The 17,184-nt window shown below is 39.1% G+C and overlaps 1 protein-coding gene across 6 annotated transcripts in view; it reads left to right on the top strand.

The window, feature by feature from the left end:
* atp8a2 (ATPase phospholipid transporting 8A2) overlaps nucleotides 1–17,184 on the top strand; it is a 54,712-nt gene that overhangs the window by 11,958 nt on the left and 25,570 nt on the right. For all 6 annotated transcript variants that reach the window (XM_087788900.1, XM_087788897.1, XM_087788895.1 and 3 more), the window contains 21 exons: nucleotides 4,665–4,764; nucleotides 5,025–5,123; nucleotides 5,237–5,282; nucleotides 7,012–7,052; nucleotides 8,390–8,463; nucleotides 8,577–8,646; nucleotides 10,241–10,368; nucleotides 10,485–10,596; nucleotides 10,666–10,834; nucleotides 10,919–11,046; nucleotides 11,112–11,189; nucleotides 11,748–11,836; nucleotides 12,046–12,090; nucleotides 12,231–12,306; nucleotides 12,378–12,566; nucleotides 12,626–12,675; nucleotides 12,749–12,818; nucleotides 12,900–12,984; nucleotides 13,310–13,449; nucleotides 14,167–14,305; nucleotides 14,964–15,028. In XM_087788900.1, the coding sequence (XP_087645026.1) occupies nucleotides 4,665–4,764; nucleotides 5,025–5,123; nucleotides 5,237–5,282; nucleotides 7,012–7,052; nucleotides 8,390–8,463; nucleotides 8,577–8,646; nucleotides 10,241–10,368; nucleotides 10,485–10,596; nucleotides 10,666–10,834; nucleotides 10,919–11,046; nucleotides 11,112–11,189; nucleotides 11,748–11,836; nucleotides 12,046–12,090; nucleotides 12,231–12,306; nucleotides 12,378–12,566; nucleotides 12,626–12,675; nucleotides 12,749–12,818; nucleotides 12,900–12,984; nucleotides 13,310–13,449; nucleotides 14,167–14,305; nucleotides 14,964–15,028 (1,993 nt within the window). The remainder of the gene's footprint in view (nucleotides 1–4,664; nucleotides 4,765–5,024; nucleotides 5,124–5,236; nucleotides 5,283–7,011; nucleotides 7,053–8,389; nucleotides 8,464–8,576; nucleotides 8,647–10,240; nucleotides 10,369–10,484; nucleotides 10,597–10,665; nucleotides 10,835–10,918; nucleotides 11,047–11,111; nucleotides 11,190–11,747; nucleotides 11,837–12,045; nucleotides 12,091–12,230; nucleotides 12,307–12,377; nucleotides 12,567–12,625; nucleotides 12,676–12,748; nucleotides 12,819–12,899; nucleotides 12,985–13,309; nucleotides 13,450–14,166; nucleotides 14,306–14,963; nucleotides 15,029–17,184) is intronic.

Here is a 17,184-nt window from a genome sequence, read left to right as displayed (position 1 = left end):
ACAGCCAGATTAAAGTAGGAACGCCTGAGTCTAGACTTTGGACCTGTGAGGATTTGTTTTTTCCTTTTCTTATTTCTCAGTCCCTTTCAGTTGTGAAAGGTCATTTAATGGATCACCTATTCGCAGCTCTAGGTCTCCGCGGAATTACAACCCCGGGGTTGTCCAGTTAAAACCGGCCACAATAGTTCACTCCTACATCTTCAAACACAGTGCTAGACTGAAGTTTTGTGTGTAGAAAATCATAGTTGATGACGTTGTCCCATGCGTTTTCTCTCTGTACATGGGTCATGGTTTTACTATCCAAAGTTTATTGCAGTTCGTTGATCTTTGCTTTCGATTCAGTCCCGTGAACGCACGAGTCTGCTTGTCCGCAGCGTTTTGAAGGGCAGGGCGTGTGACCGAACCTGAAAATCAATTACCGTCATTGCTTAAGAAAACGTTTGCAGATTTACAGGCAAATCAAACTTATGCAGACTCGGCACGATAGTGTCGTATAACATTGACGTGCGTGCACGGAAGAATTTAGTTTAATATCCAACAGTATGATCGCTTTATTCGTGGATGGCTGACAAAAAAAAAAAGAGTTTCTTATACTAAATATCAGTCAAATTATTAATCATTCATCTTTTCACCTGTTGTGTATAAACAGAGTTATATTGTGAGAAGTCAATCGGCTACAATCCCATATATTTCAAATTAAACTGCAGGACGACATGTAAATTGAAGAAGTTCTATTCGCTCTTTCATATACTTTTTTTAAATGTTTGTGTAAGGGTTGGGGTTATTTATAAGAGTAATCGGTTCCTGTTTAGAGTTATCAAAAAATGTTTGTTCATTTTAATAAAGCGACTGTAGCCGAGTTGTCTTCGTCTTCATCCAAAAAGACACTTGAAAACATCCAAATACCTTTGAGTTTCTCGTCTGTAACGTCCATCTTGAATCGAAGCCTCGATTTGAGGAATTCTTACGAAACACCTACGAAAAAATATTTCTATAATTTAAAGTTGTTTGAGGCGGAGGTTGTCAGACTCTCAGCTGGTGCTTGAAGTATTTCCTCATTAAAACGCATTGCATGTGTAAATGCACAAGATTTACGCTTATTAACTGGGATCTTCCACTAAAAACAAGCTTAAAATATAGACCTGTTAGATTTATTTTTTTTCCGGTATCATTTCCTCTTGTCGAGGCATTTGGATGTTGTTAGGTGTGTCTTTTTGGACGAAGATGAAGACGGCGACAACTAAGCTTCAGTCGCTATGTTAAAATGAAAAAACATTTTTTTCCTACAGAGGAATGAAATTCAGAAAACCTATAAAACTCCAGTCTTGGTTTTAGGCCGACTCGGACCTTCCCTCCACAATGACCCGTCCAATCTCTGATCCACATTGCATAGTAAGTGCAGAACCAAATCCAATATTCCTGATCAATTAATATCAAGGATTATAAGGAATATATTGAAAATAAAACTAAATAATTGAAATTTCTCAAACTTTCCAGACCACAAAGGATTCTTTTGTACAAAGCTCAGACTGCCCTCTGAGTAGAAAGTTGCCGGTTCAGTCCCAGTTCCAAATGTTTTTGGGTCAATGTGTGAGGAAGCACAGAATCAGAATCGAAATAAGAATCAGAAAGTTTTATTGCCATCATAGGACTTTTTTGTGATGTCAATACAGAATAAAATGAAGACATACACTCAAAGTAAGCAATAGAAAAATAACCCAGCACCAAGAAAAAAGGTGTAAAAGGGAAAAATTGAGCTAAGAAAATTAATAATAAATAATAAAAAAAGAATGTCACTTGTGTCACTGATACCCACAACTTTAGCTCTTGCTATACTATGTATTTCATATTTACATTAAGAAGCCTGGTTCATACTTTGGCTCTGCTCGACTAAATCAAGATGACGGCAAGTGCTCGGACTTAGATTATGGGACAACATCCCAGATGACAGCGGTCGTTATAGCAACATTTATGTTTATGCAAACCATGATGCCGCTGTTTATGTATGCTCTACGATGGCCGCTTTGTCTGCTGACATTTCCAAAGTCCCCCATTATTTTCAGGAGATTCAATTTCACATTCAAACGATCCAGTTTCAGCTCAGCTAATCAGATTAAGGTGGTAGCGCCCTCGCTCATCTGATTGGATCATGTTTGTTGCCCTGTCCGAGAGCAAGCCTGCTGTTTGTAGAGCGAGGCTTCACATCCACGTCCTTCACCATCTCCCTGTACCTTAAAACTCTTTGTTTCATGTTTTCAAAGGTTCACTAACCTTATTGATTTTTCTGAGATTGAAGGCCTGTAGCTTTTATGTGCTCGCTTTCTCCCCATCTGCCGCCATGGTATCTCTCATATCTCCCAGCCTCTGCAGTGTTTTAATGTGACCTGTGCATTAGTGCGGCGTCCATTTACATTAGAAGAAAAGTAGCTATTAAAACCAGCCATGGAATACGAACTTTGATTAAAGCTGAGAGCAGTAGAGCAGACGTCGCCATGGGCACCCTGGGGCCACCCGAGAGCAGGCTGAGAATCGGCCTGTTTTGAAATGGAAGAAAACAATTGAAAGCTAGAAATAAACTGAGATGGTGCAGAGGGACTCATTTCAAGGGATTATAAAAAATGGAGTATTCAGCCAAATCAATAAATCATCGCTTAATTTCTTCGTTTCATGGCCAGGAATTGAACTCGAGCGCAGTGCCCCGTTCACTAGACCAGTGGTCCCAAACGCAGACCACACAGTACTGGTCCGTGAGACTTTTATTACTGGGTCGCTCAGAAAAAAAAAAGGAATATTTATTAATACTATCTGTTTATTTAGAAAAGAAAACTTCCGACTCTTGACTAGTTAAAATATGTAAAAAAAAAAAAAAAAACCTCTAGAAACTTTTAAGAGTCTTTATTCCTTATAAATAAGGCTTAAGCACAAACTTGCATACAAATTCGCACAAAGTCATTTAAAGTTAGGAGACACACACACAGACTGAACACCATCGTCAGCATACAGTCAAATACATATAGATGCAAATACACAAACATCTTGTTGTTACCAGTCCAGAGCTCTTGCTGATTCATTTTTTTTTTCTATCTGAAGATTGGCCCGTGAATGAAATTCTTTAAGTAGTAAAGTCAGAGGCATTTGCAGTTTTGTAAAGCTCTAACAATTGTATTTACCAACTAGAACATGGAACAGTAACAAGCCGTTTTGTCACGACTGGATGAATCTATGTCTATTTCAGTTTTATAAAATAGTTTTGCTGGTTCTTACTGAAGTTTGGCGAGTGAGCAGAATCCTTTACCCATATCAAACTACAGAACACCACCTAAAATGTAATAATCTCTGTATGGTCCCAGTAACTTTACTGATAACAACCACATTAGCAGAGGGAAAAAACAAGAATAAAACAAAAATGTATTCACCACATTTAATGGTGGCTTGAATGGCACTATTGCAATGCTAAAATAACTCTTACATGAGTATCTCCAGATATTATTTCGTAAGGCTTTGAAGTATCGGTCCTGAAATGGGTACACATGTTATGTTCAATTTGGGAGTTTGGTAGCCTTTTTATTACAGCTTCAAACCCTTTTTGTTAGATTTATTTTGCATTAAAAACCATAAGCCTCAGTTGCGTAACAAAACACTAAAAATGGAATTTGAAGAAAACCTTTACTAAAATGTGTATCAGCATGTACAGAATAAACTGTCTCGTCAGATTCCAGGGAGCAATAGATAGTTGGAAGACTGGAACTTTTCAGTTGAAGTCCATGTAACTTTTTTTGTTTCCATTCAATGTTCACTTTAAGAACACCTGCCTTGTTCTGGAAACACAGCAGCAGGGCGGCATAAGTCCTGCAGCTAACAGCTGCTCACCCCGGCAGATATTTTGGCATCTATAGTATGAAGAATAACACGAGCACGTGTTTTGTTTTGTATCTGATGGAAATATGCGCGAGCACAAATCCGTCTTAATTTACCGACTAGATTGCAGCAACCCGATCGGGCCGGATCACAGGAAGTTTGACTCCCTCTCAGGTGTCTCCTCCGTTCGGATTGATGCTGAGCAGCTCTTGGTTCTTAGTGTATTCATCATGTGTTCGAGTCGGGGAGAATATTTCCAAGTCCCCGGGGAATTGGCTGGAAGTGTTTTGCTATGTTATCGCACAGGCATGCTCAGTCCATTACAACCAGTGCTTTGGGGGGGAGAGCAGAGCTTCATTCGAAGGCTGTCTCTTATTTTTAGACGGTAAAAGCCCTGACTGCTGCCTCCATCCATCTCAAGGCCAGTCAGTGCCGCCGTCCAATCGATGCTCAGATTGACATATCGGCCAAGATTGCCAAGATTTCCCGTACTTTTTCAGTGGTTTGGGGTCTAAATATAGGCGTCTAGATTGAGAATTCTATTTATGGTTACAAGCAGATGTGACTGATTTGCCAATTTGGGCCTTGGAGGCACTCGGAGTGTCTGACTGTTTTAAGTGCTGCAGGCGGTAAAACACAAATGGGGGTCTGTTATTATTCAGCCATTAAGATAATGATGCTGGAGCGCGTCGGCTTAAAGAATCATTAGCACACTTTTTATGCATGATTGTACGCTGGTGTATATATATATATGTGATGTGTGCTGCCAGGTCTCCTCACCCATCTTTCCTCCTCTTCTCCTACAGTACCACTAAGTATGGCGTCTTCAGCTTCCTGCCACGTTTCCTGTACGAGCAGATCAGACGGGCGGCCAATGCCTTCTTCCTCTTCATTGCACTCATGCAGGTAAAATCTATTAGTAAATGAATCATCGCTGCTTGAAAACACGCCTGGTCTTCTCTGTCCGTTATCTTGATGATTGAATGTGAAAACCGCTTCCACTCATTTCTTATGTGATAATTCGATGTCGGACACCGTCTTAACAACTTCTCAATCAAACTAATGCAGTAGCGGCTGATTCTTATCTGGAGCGCCGCTCATAATGAATGCTCGAAAGTACCGCTCGCTGCAATCCACTGAGTTCTACACTCTCCGACTCTCCACAGCAAATCCCAGATGTATCCCCCACTGGTCGCTACACCACTCTGGTCCCACTCATCTTCATCCTCACTGTGGCTGGGATCAAAGAAATCATTGAGGACTATGTGAGTAGCAATACTTAGTTTCTGTTGATTTAAACCTTTTTTCACCTTTTTGTTTTGTTTGAGATACACCATGTTGTTGTTTGACTTGTTTAACACGCCTCCCTTTTCTACAGAAACGACACAAAGCAGACAACACTGTCAACAACAAGAAGACAACAGGTACATGGACCTAGTTTCTATCTGTTGTCATTAGAGGAAAATAATTTGTTATGTCATGTCCAAAACAATGTGTTTTGACACGGACTTTCCACGTTATTTTATCTATTTTATTCTCCCATGTCATTTCCTGTTGTCACTGGGCTCCGTCCACATTGTCGTTAAGCCATGCTTTTCAAACTGACTTTTTAAAATATGTGATCAAACCTGTATGGCCTTGATACTGACTTCTAAAGTCTTGTAAAACGCTCTACGCTGAGATAAATGTCATCGCGTCATTGAGCACAAGAGTTTTAACGGGGCCCTTTGTGAAGAGTAAATCTATGCAAGAAACATCTTAAGACATTTTTATTTGTGCAGGCTTTTCCCCGACTTTCTGGGACTCCTGTGTTGGTCTTATGTGTCTTGATCTTTTAAGTACATTTTTTAACTGTGTATTGTTTGTGATTGTTAAACGCTTTGTGACCCTGGTCTAGAAAGGCGTTTTACAAACAACCTTTACTTACTTACTTACTTACTTTCTCCTTTTTTTTACTTAACAATTTCTCGAAGGTCTCCTTCGGGATCAATAAAGTTCTATCTATCGATCTATCTAAGTACGAGTGTAAGGCACTTACAGTCTGAGCCAGGGAATGTCTTGATAAGCGGTTTAACGAAAAAAACGACATGATGAACAACCTTGAAAGGCAACTAATGTTAAAACTCTTCTGGCTCACTCGCATGTTTAAACATTTTCAAGTCTTCCTCTCCAAGATGTCCGTCATCTTGACGAGGTTTTGACATTATTACTTTATGAAGTTCATATGAAGTCCATTATGACCTAATAATGGCTTCACTCCTCCAGCCACCTGTAGTTTATCCCCCGCTTTGTTTATAGAATGAGTCTCTTTGAGTTGGAGAGTTCTGGGATTGATGACGTGCAGTGACATACCCTAATCTTTACCCTAATCTTTACCATAACCACAGCTCTGCCTTGATTGGTCAAACAGTATTTCATCTCCAGAAAAAGTGTTTTCAGTGGGCGGGGCTTAAGCACATTTTCTAATGTAAATATTTAAACAAAAAGAGAGTTTTGTACAAACGGACACATACTGATGATACAATAGAGTCAGTCCATTGCTATTTAAGAGACACTTAAATAAACGGTTTCCCATTAACTGGAACTGTCACAGAATTTCGCAGTCGCCTGCCATCTGTTGTGTTGTTGTGACCCTATTTTGAACTCTATTGTAAATTAAATATTTAGCGTCTATTCTTTTAAAAAAAACGGACAAGAAGTCTGAACTGTCAATCTTAATCAACCTTCTGTGAGTTTTGACAATGTTAGATTAGACTTTATTGATGTTACCAAAACAACTAAAATGGAGGATGGAAAGTTGTAGCTTTTTAGCCTTTTAATAGAAACCTTAAGATTAAAAACAATTTCAAATGGACCTAATTTAATGCAGTAAAAATGGTATTAAAAATGCATATCGCTTGGACGAGGGAGACTCTCGAGGGTCAGTGTCGACTACCTCCTGAGGCCACGCCCGTTTTCAAGAAGAGCGTGTGTGTGTGTTTTGCACATGTATTTTCCATGGATGTGCTTGTGTCCATTACCGCTCTTGTGTTTGCTTTCATTGCCGAGTGAAAGGCTGTTGACTGTCACTCACAGGAAAGTTTAGTGTCTATGAATACTGCATGAGAGCAGCTCTATAGCTTGACTGATGGCTGTGTTGTCCTTGTCTCTCAGTGCTTCGCAATGGAGCCTGGCAGACCATCATTTGGAAACAGGTAACACGACCGCTGCAGCCCCTTCTCTCTCTCTGCCTGTCTCACCTGTCACTGCCCTGCTTTCACTCAGCTTTGCTTATTAAATGTAATATATATATATATATTACTATACTACTATTAGATTATTAAAATATGTAATTTTAAGAGTTAATACTTCTAATTATATTTCAAAACTAATATGATTCCCACATACATTTCTGGTTAGTTAGGCAACATGATGATGATTGAGCCCATTATTTCAAATACTTCATGTTACTCAGAATTATAATCTCGGCCAGCTCAAAGTAAATTAGAATTCCAGCGGTAACAGGAGTGTTCGCAGGAATGTACCCCATGTAGTTGAGGGTCAGGGAAGGTGCCCAAACCGGCTGCGTCCAGGAACATTTTTGAGGTGAAACGAGAAGGAACAGCAGTTTGTTCTACACTTCTATACTAAACAAACTTGTATCCCAAGACACTCGGTTCTATTATAGTTGTAGACAAAATCTTTCTTCCGCACAGGAAACATGAAATCCCCTCGTGCTTTGTGCATCAGCGACATGAAAGCAAGATTAAAAGAGAGAGAGAGACATTGTTGCAATCATGTTTCTCTAGGACACATGTGGTAGTGTGTGTGTATGTGTGTGTGACTGTGTGTGTGCTTTCTTGCACATTTGTAGTTGTGCCTCCTGAGCAGAATTGACTTTAGATCTCTGGAGATTTAAGGCGTATACAAAGTCAAAATTGAAGCCTTGAACTTTAAAACCTTAAAAAGGATTTGCTTATTATTTTAATTTGTTTTTATGTAGTTGTTTTATTTGACCCTTTTTTCACATTGGCTTTTGAAACTCCAAAACCATCTAACTCCTTTTCATGCTAAACAATGGTGGCTCTATTCAAAGTCTATCATCGGCGAGTGAGCTCTGTTTAATGGCTTTAAGGACAACAGCCTTCATTCTTTCTTTTGTTTTTGACCAAGAGTTTTAGGGTCAATTTTGTGACGAGGCTGCTAAGGAATTCAGAAAATCAGAATCAGAAAATTCTGAGAAAGAATGTTTGCTTCATGCAACAACTTCTTCCTGGCATGCGACTGCTCCAAAGTGATGAAAACATTTAATAAAAAAAAACACTATTCAAAATCTGGAGACCACATCTCAAATAGTACAATTTTAAGTGTGATGAAAATCACATTTATTTATTAAACTGCATAATGGGCCAATTCAAGTCAATAATCTTCCCATTTAAGAGATTTTGCACCAAACTTTTTCCTTCCTCTATCTAATCTGCATTTCTATCTTAGTTCCCCATGATATATATTCTTTGTTTAACTTCACGCCTCTGTTGTTCTGCTGCTGTAGGTGGCTGTTGGAGATTTTGTGAAGGTGACCAATGGCCAACACCTTCCAGCCGACATGGTCATTGTGTCTTCCAGGTATTTTTTAGTATTCTTCCCATCACTAGATCAAACTTGTCTAGAGATTATCGCTGATATAGTCATAAGAAGTTAATTCTACATTTGTAAAGTTGATGTTTCTCGGTCTCCAGCGAGCCACAGGCCATGTGTTACACTGAGACCTCGAATCTTGACGGTGAAACCAACCTGAAGATCCGACAGGTAGGAGCTGAATACATTTTTTTTATTTGACCTCAATCATTTTGAATATCGTGTTACATGTGCTTAATCTATTCAAATATGCTTGTGGTCATTTCTGCGTGAGCTTGTACGCTGTATGTTTATGTGTCGTCCATTTGCTATGATGCGGACGAAGCCTTTCACTTGTGATTCGCCGCAACATCACTTACTTAACTACACTGGTGCAGGTTGTGGGATCGATTCGAGGGCCTCATGTTATATACATAGTGACCTCAAGAACACAGGTTTTTACAATGTTAGGACATCTTAACTCATTTAGAAAGTCTGGAAGCTCCTGTTGGAAGATGATGGACAGGATTTGATTTTTGTGGGAATCTTCTTAAATTGATCAAAGATGATTAAAAAAAAATTTTTTTTAGAAAATGATTGAGTGTTGAGGTCAAATCAGCAACTTCTGCAGGTTTGACATTTTTATCATCTTCAATTCAGCTTCACTCTGTGATTGTGGCTCATTGAAGAGGAAATGTAATCTGGATTAAAAATGATCTGGATTTGGAAATCCACATTTAAAGACGTTTTTATTTGTTCAGGCTTTTCCTTGATTTTCTGGAACTCCTGTTGTGTTATCAGTTTTATCTTGATCTTTAAAGTATATACTTTATTGAATATTGTTTTGGTTGTTTAAGCGCTTTGTGACCCTGGTCTGGAAAAGCGCTATATAAATAAAAATTACTTACTTACTTACTATGCAGGATTAGATATTCCTTCTTATTTGAATGCCAGTTTTTCAAAGCAGAATTGGATCGTATCACTTCATTCACAGCTTTAAAGATGACCAGATCTGGATTACCTGAGATCCAATTATCACGACGTGGGCTACTAGCAACGTGAAGCAGGCAGTGGTGTCTCTTAGTTTTTTGTAAGGTTTTTATTTTCAAAGTCAAAATTCAAAGATAAAATAAATATCCACTTCTATCGATGATTTATTGTATGACAGTATCAGCCACGACAATTGATAAACAGACAAACGTTTTGTGGATTTATTGAGAGGGTCAGCCTTTATTAAAGAATAAAGGCTGAATGTTAAATAGTTAACAAAGTAAAGAATGTTCAGGGTACAAATGTTTTTTTTGTTTTTTTGGTGCATCTCTGATTTCTTTTTTATTTATGAAAATTAAATGTATAATTTTGTTCGTTTGGTTCATTTCATGGGGACAATTTCAATAATACTACTTAATAACAGCAACATATTAAGTGTTAAATACAAAAGTATTTACACAAAATCAAACAAAGAGGAGGGTGGATGGGTCGGTAGACATGGATGGAGTAAAGAGTGAGGGAGGAAACATACTATAGGCTTATTGGCAAGTAAGGTTTTAAGATGACTCTTAAACATAAAGAGTGTTTGCCCACTTTTCAATGTATTATTATTTAATTGAATTGTTAAATCAAAGAGTGATGAGATAACCAGTTCAAATATCATATATAAGATGATTTGTGTGTTTATAACAAAAATTGTGTTAAATATACGTGGCTTCTTTATCTTATTTGAGCGCAGACAAGTCTCTTTTCTTTCATTTTTCTTAACCATTTATTTTCATGTTTTGTTTCTTAGGGTCTCACGGTTACCGCAAGCTTTCAGAGTCTAGAGGATTTAAACAGCCTCTCCGGACGTTTGGAGTGCGAAGGTCCCAACAGGCACCTCTATGACTTCACTGGGACGTTACGACTGGAAAATATCAAGTAAGACTCTCCCTTTATTTCAGTGTCAAAAGCTTTATTATTAAAGGTATACTTATCTAAAAATGCAGGCTGTATTGAATAAAGCATGTGATGGTTTGTGCCTTGTTTCCGCCCAGCCCTGTCCCTCTGGGTCCAGACCAGGTGCTGCTGCGTGGAGCCCAGCTCAGGAACACACAGTGGGTTGTGGGAATTGTCGTGTACACTGGTCACGACTCAAAACTCATGCAGGTACATTTTTCAAGCTTCTCTAAATGAATTCTCTGGCCGAGACCTAATTTGACCTTGTATTGCTCCCAGAACTCCACCAAAGCCCCGCTGAAGCGCTCTAACGTGGAGCGAGTCACCAACATGCAGATCTTGGTTCTGTTTTGCATCCTGCTGGTCATGGCCCTGGTCAGTTCTGTGGGCGCGGCCATCTGGAACCGGCAGCACACTGACGAAGCCTGCTGGTATTTGTCCCGAGCGGGTGAGGAAACAAAGTGTTTTCATCTCATTTCAAGATCTTTTTTTTTTTTTTCAAATGTTTAATGTGATCATTGGTGCTGTGCAGGCGACATCTCCACTAACTTTGCGTACAACCTGCTGACGTTTATCATCCTTTACAACAACCTCATCCCCATCAGCCTGCTGGTCACCCTGGAAGTGGTCAAGTTCACGCAGGCCCTCTTCATCAACTGGGTACGGAAGTTGAATGACATCACAAATAAAATGTCGCATGATCTAAAGCTGATGACCATCTGCAGGATGTGGAGATGTATTACGCCGAAACTGACACACCAGCCATGGCCAGAACATCCAATCTCAACGAGGAATTGGGACAGGTCAGTCATCTACAGTTACCAGTGCCTGTTGAGACACCAGAGATCCTCTGATGGTGTTATCTCTGGGCTTCAAGCTACCGTGTAGAACGAGTGTTACTCATTACTGTGTTGCTTAAATGGGTTATTTGATTATATGTCGCTGTTAGACATCTGGTCTCGGTTCAGAATTTCTCTCTGGTCTTCAATCATGTTTTCATGTTATCAAATTTTTAGACCCTTCCTCGACAATACGAACTCACAAATGTAACTCTAATGCTTTTTTAATATGTTAATTTAAGCACTGGTCTGTGTCATACGGCTGGAACGATCCAAGTTGCCAGTCTGTTCTGCTCAAATCCCCAAGTTTTAGAGTCTGTCTTTAAATGATAACATCACTAGTAAGTATTTAATATCACAAAATATATTTGTACAGTTTAACAGAATGTAATGGCATGGTTCTTTTTATCTAGTTTGTCCATTACAATTATTTTTTCCTGGTTGTACTTTTAATGAACTTCGATCAAGTGTGCTTGACAAATAATTTCTTATATAATCATCTGAACTTTTTTTTCTTTGCAGGTTAAATATCTTTTCTCAGACAAGACGGGAACTCTCACCTGTAACGTCATGCACTTTAAGAAATGTACCATCGCTGGAATTACATACGGGTCAGTAATTCATTTATTCAATTTTATTTTAGAATCTTTAGCAAAAACCTGTAAAAATTTCCTACTAATTCATGACGTTTATTTTTTTTTCTGAAGTAAAATCTCTTGGTTTCTTTGATTAACCATTACACGTTGGCATGGTTGAACTAATAAACTTTTTAACTCATCAACTGAATTCTTTCGCTTCACCTCCTGAATCACACCTGCAGCCACTTTCCTGATCTTGACTGTGACCGTTCCATGGAGGACTTCAGGTCAGTAGTCTTGCCCTCCACCTCTCTCATCTCTTTTCAAGCTGACTCGACCCGTTTTATTTGACTTCTGCATGCTTGCTGATCCCTCCGTTATTATTGTTATGGAACTGAAAAGTCACTTGAAATCATTTATTTGGCAGCAATTTGCCGTCCAGCAGCGCCAATTCCACAGAGTTTGACGACCCCGCTCTGAGCGAGAACATAGAAAAGAACCATGTAAGTATTTTGTGTCATTATTTTCTGGTGTTAAATGCATGTTGTTGATGCTTATTGATGAATGTCCGCAGCCTACCTCGCCTCAGATCTGTGAGTTCCTGACAATGATGGCAGTTTGCCACACGGTGGTGCCAGAGAGAGAAGCAGACCAAATCATCTACCAGGCTTCCTCGCCCGATGAAGGCGCTCTGGTCAAAGGAGCCAAAGGACTTGGATTTGTCTTTAGCGGAAGAACGCCGCATTCAGTCATCATCAACGCGGTGAGTCTTTTGTTTTTATATGTATCTTAGAGTCGGGTCTGAGCTTTTCTTTGTTTCAGAGAGGTAGAGAGCTGAGCTACGAGATTCTGAACGTGCTGGAGTTTTCCAGGTAATGATAATGAAATGTTCCCCTATTTTTGTTCACTTAACACATTAAATATTGAATGAAACTTCCTTCACAGTAACCGCAAGCGCATGTCTGTAGTCGTGCGGACGCCCAATGGGAGGCTAAGGCTGTACTGTAAAGGAGCGGTACGTCGACCTGTTCATTATTACTATACATTATCACCTGACAGCGTTTCCAACTCATCAATCCACTTGTTCTTCTGGCAGGATAATGTCATTTTTGAGCGTCTGCACGAAACATCCCAGTACAAAGATTTAACCGTCGCACATCTGGAACAGTTTGCCACTGAAGGTTGGATTTTATGGGATTTTTTACTTTGATCTCTTAAGTTTAAAATGTCCTAATAAAAAATATTTATCTGAAGGAACAAATCTTAATGAATACTCCACATTTTTTAACAACAATAGACTAATCTCTGTTACACTTGTTCCCATAAACACTGAATCATGTGAACATGGGAGCCAACCTGTCACCGAGCTACAGGGAAATAACACATTAGTTTTATAGCAGTTCATTATAACTATCAAATAGTTTGAACAGATAAAAATTGATCTTTTTACTTTACCTTTCAGTGATCGCACGATTGATTTTTTGATTATTTTTTTTTAACTGTCAGGTCTCAGGACTCTTTGTTTCGCCTATGTGGACCTGGAGGAAGACACCTACGCCGAGTGGCTGAAAGAGTACAACCGGTTCAGCACCGTGCTCAAAGATCGAGCTCAGAAACTGGAAGAGTGTTACGAACTTCTCGAAAAGGTTTGTACCTCTTCTTCTTCTTAAAGACGGCAACAAAGTTACCTGCCAGCAGGAGGCAGAAGACCCCTTTTTAATGACTCCATCTGTCCCTTCAGCAGCTGGCAGAAGCGGAAATTAAAGTTTTAAAAAAAAAAAACTTTTCATGTTTGAGAGATATTTTTTTGTCGACTGACTGAAGGGACGGTGGCGAAAAGATGTTTACGATAAAGCTGTTAGTCGGTGGAAGTGAGAAAAGTGAGGATTAGAAAATGAGGAAGCGGGAGGAAAACTGGAGCTCAGACTGTGAGACCACAAGGGCAATTACCTGCGGCAGTCTGCCAAAAGACCCATAAAAGTGGAGTCAACAACACAGTAGTGTTGCCTTGTGTCTGAGCGAGTGTTTGTGTGCGCCTGCGAGTGTGTCTAATAAGGGTACATGTGCATTAAATTGCAGAACAAATTAAAGCACGGGGGGAAAGGTAATTGGTTAGTTTTTTGGCAGGAAGACGCGCAGTTGGTAAAGGCGTCCAGAGAAGCACCAACCGGCGGGCACCGCCTGACATCCTGAGAATTAGCTTGAAGATGTTTTTTTTCGGGGCGAGGACGAGCTCCCACACACAGGCCGCTAATGTTGTGATGAATTAACGGCTCAAACCCTCATTTCTCTTTCGCTCTTCTGTTTTATTTTGGGAGGCTTTTGCCATCCACTTATCTGACTCCCGTCTATTTTGCCAATAGAACCTAATGCTGCTGGGCGCGACCGCCATAGAAGACCGCCTCCAGGCTGGCGTCCCCGAAACCATCGCCACCTTGATGAGGGCGGATATTAAGATCTGGGTGCTCACTGGAGACAAACAGGAAACTGCAATCAACATAGGTAAACAAACCACTGTGATTCATACGTTTCTCAGGTAGAGACGATAAATTATAGACACTGATGATGCAAAAGTAATGGCTAACTATAAGTAAACTTTTTTTAAAATATCCCTGTATATAATATACTCGCTATACCTGGCCTGATTGAGACCTTGGCTCCTGCAATGTTTTAAGTGATGTCTATAAAAGAAACGGTGTCTCTCTAATAGCCAGCACATGTACGTGTTGCAACGTGGTATTTAAAGAGTGACTAGCATAAATCAACATTATTTGGGGATTTAATTTTCACATAGTAGTATATAGTTGTAGTATATCAAGGTCATCATTTTTTATATTCAATAAATATAGGAAAGATTTTGCTTAGTAAAAAAAGGGGGGGATTAAAAAGTCTAGATTTATTTTTAGTAACTATATTAATCCCATTTATAAACTTATTTTGCTTGATTATAGTTTGAATCTCTATGTAGTTTGTATGAATGTATTAATGATTCTCATAGTTTAATAGTGTCTTTTCATCATTGTGTTTTGCTCATCCAGTCTGTACATACAAGTCGTTTAAAAAGTCATTTAAGTAGATTTTTAAATGTGGTTTGAGAAAGAAATAAAAGACTCATCAGCTGTTTTGACTCACCCCTTTCACTCCTTTATCTGTTCCTCAGGTTACTCGTGTCGTCTGGTGACACATGGCATGTCTCTCATCATCGTCAACGAGGATTCTCTGGATGTGAGTAAGACCCGCTGACGTCCTTCATGTTTGTGTACGCCGCCGCGGCTCTGTGTGGGACAGGAAGTAGATCCCCAAGATATGCTCCCGTTTCCGTGGGAACCAGGGTGTGGCGCTCGGCTGGTGTGGTGGGTGGGGCTCTTTGTGTGCTCTCAGGTGCAGGTAATTAAAGTCTCTGGTGTCTCTTCGGAGAAAGGGATGAAAGAGACGAGCGCCGATGCTCGTCTCCTGCTTTTCTTCCTGTGACTTCTCACAAACACTATCTGGCTCCGGCCACTATTCTCACGCCGTGTCTCTTAATGAACCTTCTGAGGTGCAGCCTCCTGTCAATCACAGCGGAGGTTGGTTCAATTAAACCAGAGCTTCATATCTTTCACAAACATTTTTAATACTTTGGAGTTCGGGTGCGTTTCAAGCCAGAGTCAAACAAGAGATATATGTGTTTTGTCGGCTGTAAATGAACTTTGAGTTCACATGTCGCTTTGAAGAGTTAAATAACAAAATGTCCTTTTAAAATGAGGTTGCCTTTTAATTATGTTCCTCACACACTCGCATATTTAACATTTACGATTATGGTCTGTAAATTTGAGACTTTGCTGGTTAACTTGAAACAAAAATATTATATTTGGATGAATCTATTTTTACCTTTTACATGATGATGCTGTGTAACATTTGAGGTGACTTTCTAAAACTTCTCATGTAAGTTCTTTGTTCCCGCCAAGACAGTTGACCCTTCCACACCCTTCACACACACACACACACACACACACACTCATTAAACCTATAGACTAATTCAATTTGCTTTGAAAGTCTATGGCTAGACGACGCATAATGTAATTTCCACATCAGTGTGGAAGGTACTTCTGTGGAAGTTGTTGCTTGCATTCTTTACAATGGATGATTCTTTTTATTATCGTGTCCTTAATTTTAGTTTTGGAATGAATTTACACATTTCTGGTGTTTCTTAAGACTTTGTCAGCAAACCTAATGCTGACGTATATTCTTAAGAGAGCTCATTGCTTTAATGTTTTCTGGATGATTAGACCTCAATGGTGCATTTCTGTGATAGTTAACAGAAGAAAATGTTCCCAAGATGAAGGACATGAAAGGATTCTTTGGCCTCGATTCTGTCCACATATGGACAACTCAGTAGAACTGCTGCGGTCAGAAGAATGAAGCTTAGGTTGACTCAGGGTGAGAATGACTTTCATACAATGGGTTTCTGAGTTGTGCGCTAGTTGTTCACAGAATGAATGTGAATTAAGGAAGAATTGTTTTTCTTTGTCTATGATTTCAAAAAAGAGGCTTGAATCCAAAACAAGTTCCTTAACATGCTCCGTTGGCTGGAGTTGGGCTAGATAGATGGATAGATAAAACTTTATTGATCCCTCAGGTCTCCTTCGGGAAATCGTTTAATTTAATGTTGAAGATTGAAGATGTGTAAAATAAGTTTGTGTGGATACCAGAAAAAGATATAGATGGATGTATAGACTTTATCAATCCTTCTGGAGATCTCCTTTGGGGAAATTAGGTTTCCAATACACAGATGACGGTAGTTTAAAAAAAAAGAGAAAAGTGCAAATACAAATAAAAAAGTGCGAGAGATGACAAAGCGGATATAAAAAGAGCATAGATCAAAGGAGATAATGCAAAGAAAAGGATACAAGATGAACATAGAATAACATCATCCTTTCCCTCCACTAATAGATACTAATATATAACTTTTGACTAAAACCTGTTAACAAAGAACAAAGCTGTGGATGAATTCTACTGTTCTCTATGAAGACAGGAGTCGATAAGTCATTATTATTATTATTATTATTATCTCTATTTATATAGCGCCTTTCTAGACCAGGGTCACAAAGCGCTTTGACAGCCATTCACACATTACGTCATTATTAAAGTGACTGACCTCCAATTAATGAAAGTAGTTTTCAGAAATATTTTATTGCAATATTTTATTAATACTTTTTCATAACCCATTACCACAACCGAGATATTTTCATCTAATATTTTAGATTTTCTTGCTAATTGTTGTAGATTGCCTCCATATCTACAACACAATTGCCATGTTATTTTAATAGTAAAGTTCTGGTTCTATAGTTTTTTTTGTGTTTTTTTTTTTTTCTTTAGATGACATTGTGGTTGTTTTTGGT

This window comes from Callionymus lyra, chromosome 4 (assembly GCF_982586985.1).
Source record: "Callionymus lyra chromosome 4, fCalLyr1.hap1.1, whole genome shotgun sequence".
Lineage (NCBI taxonomy): Eukaryota > Metazoa > Chordata > Actinopteri > Syngnathiformes > Callionymidae > Callionymus > Callionymus lyra.
The sequence above is the reverse complement of the archived record's forward strand: the minus strand, read 5'-3'. Positions and strand labels throughout refer to the sequence as shown.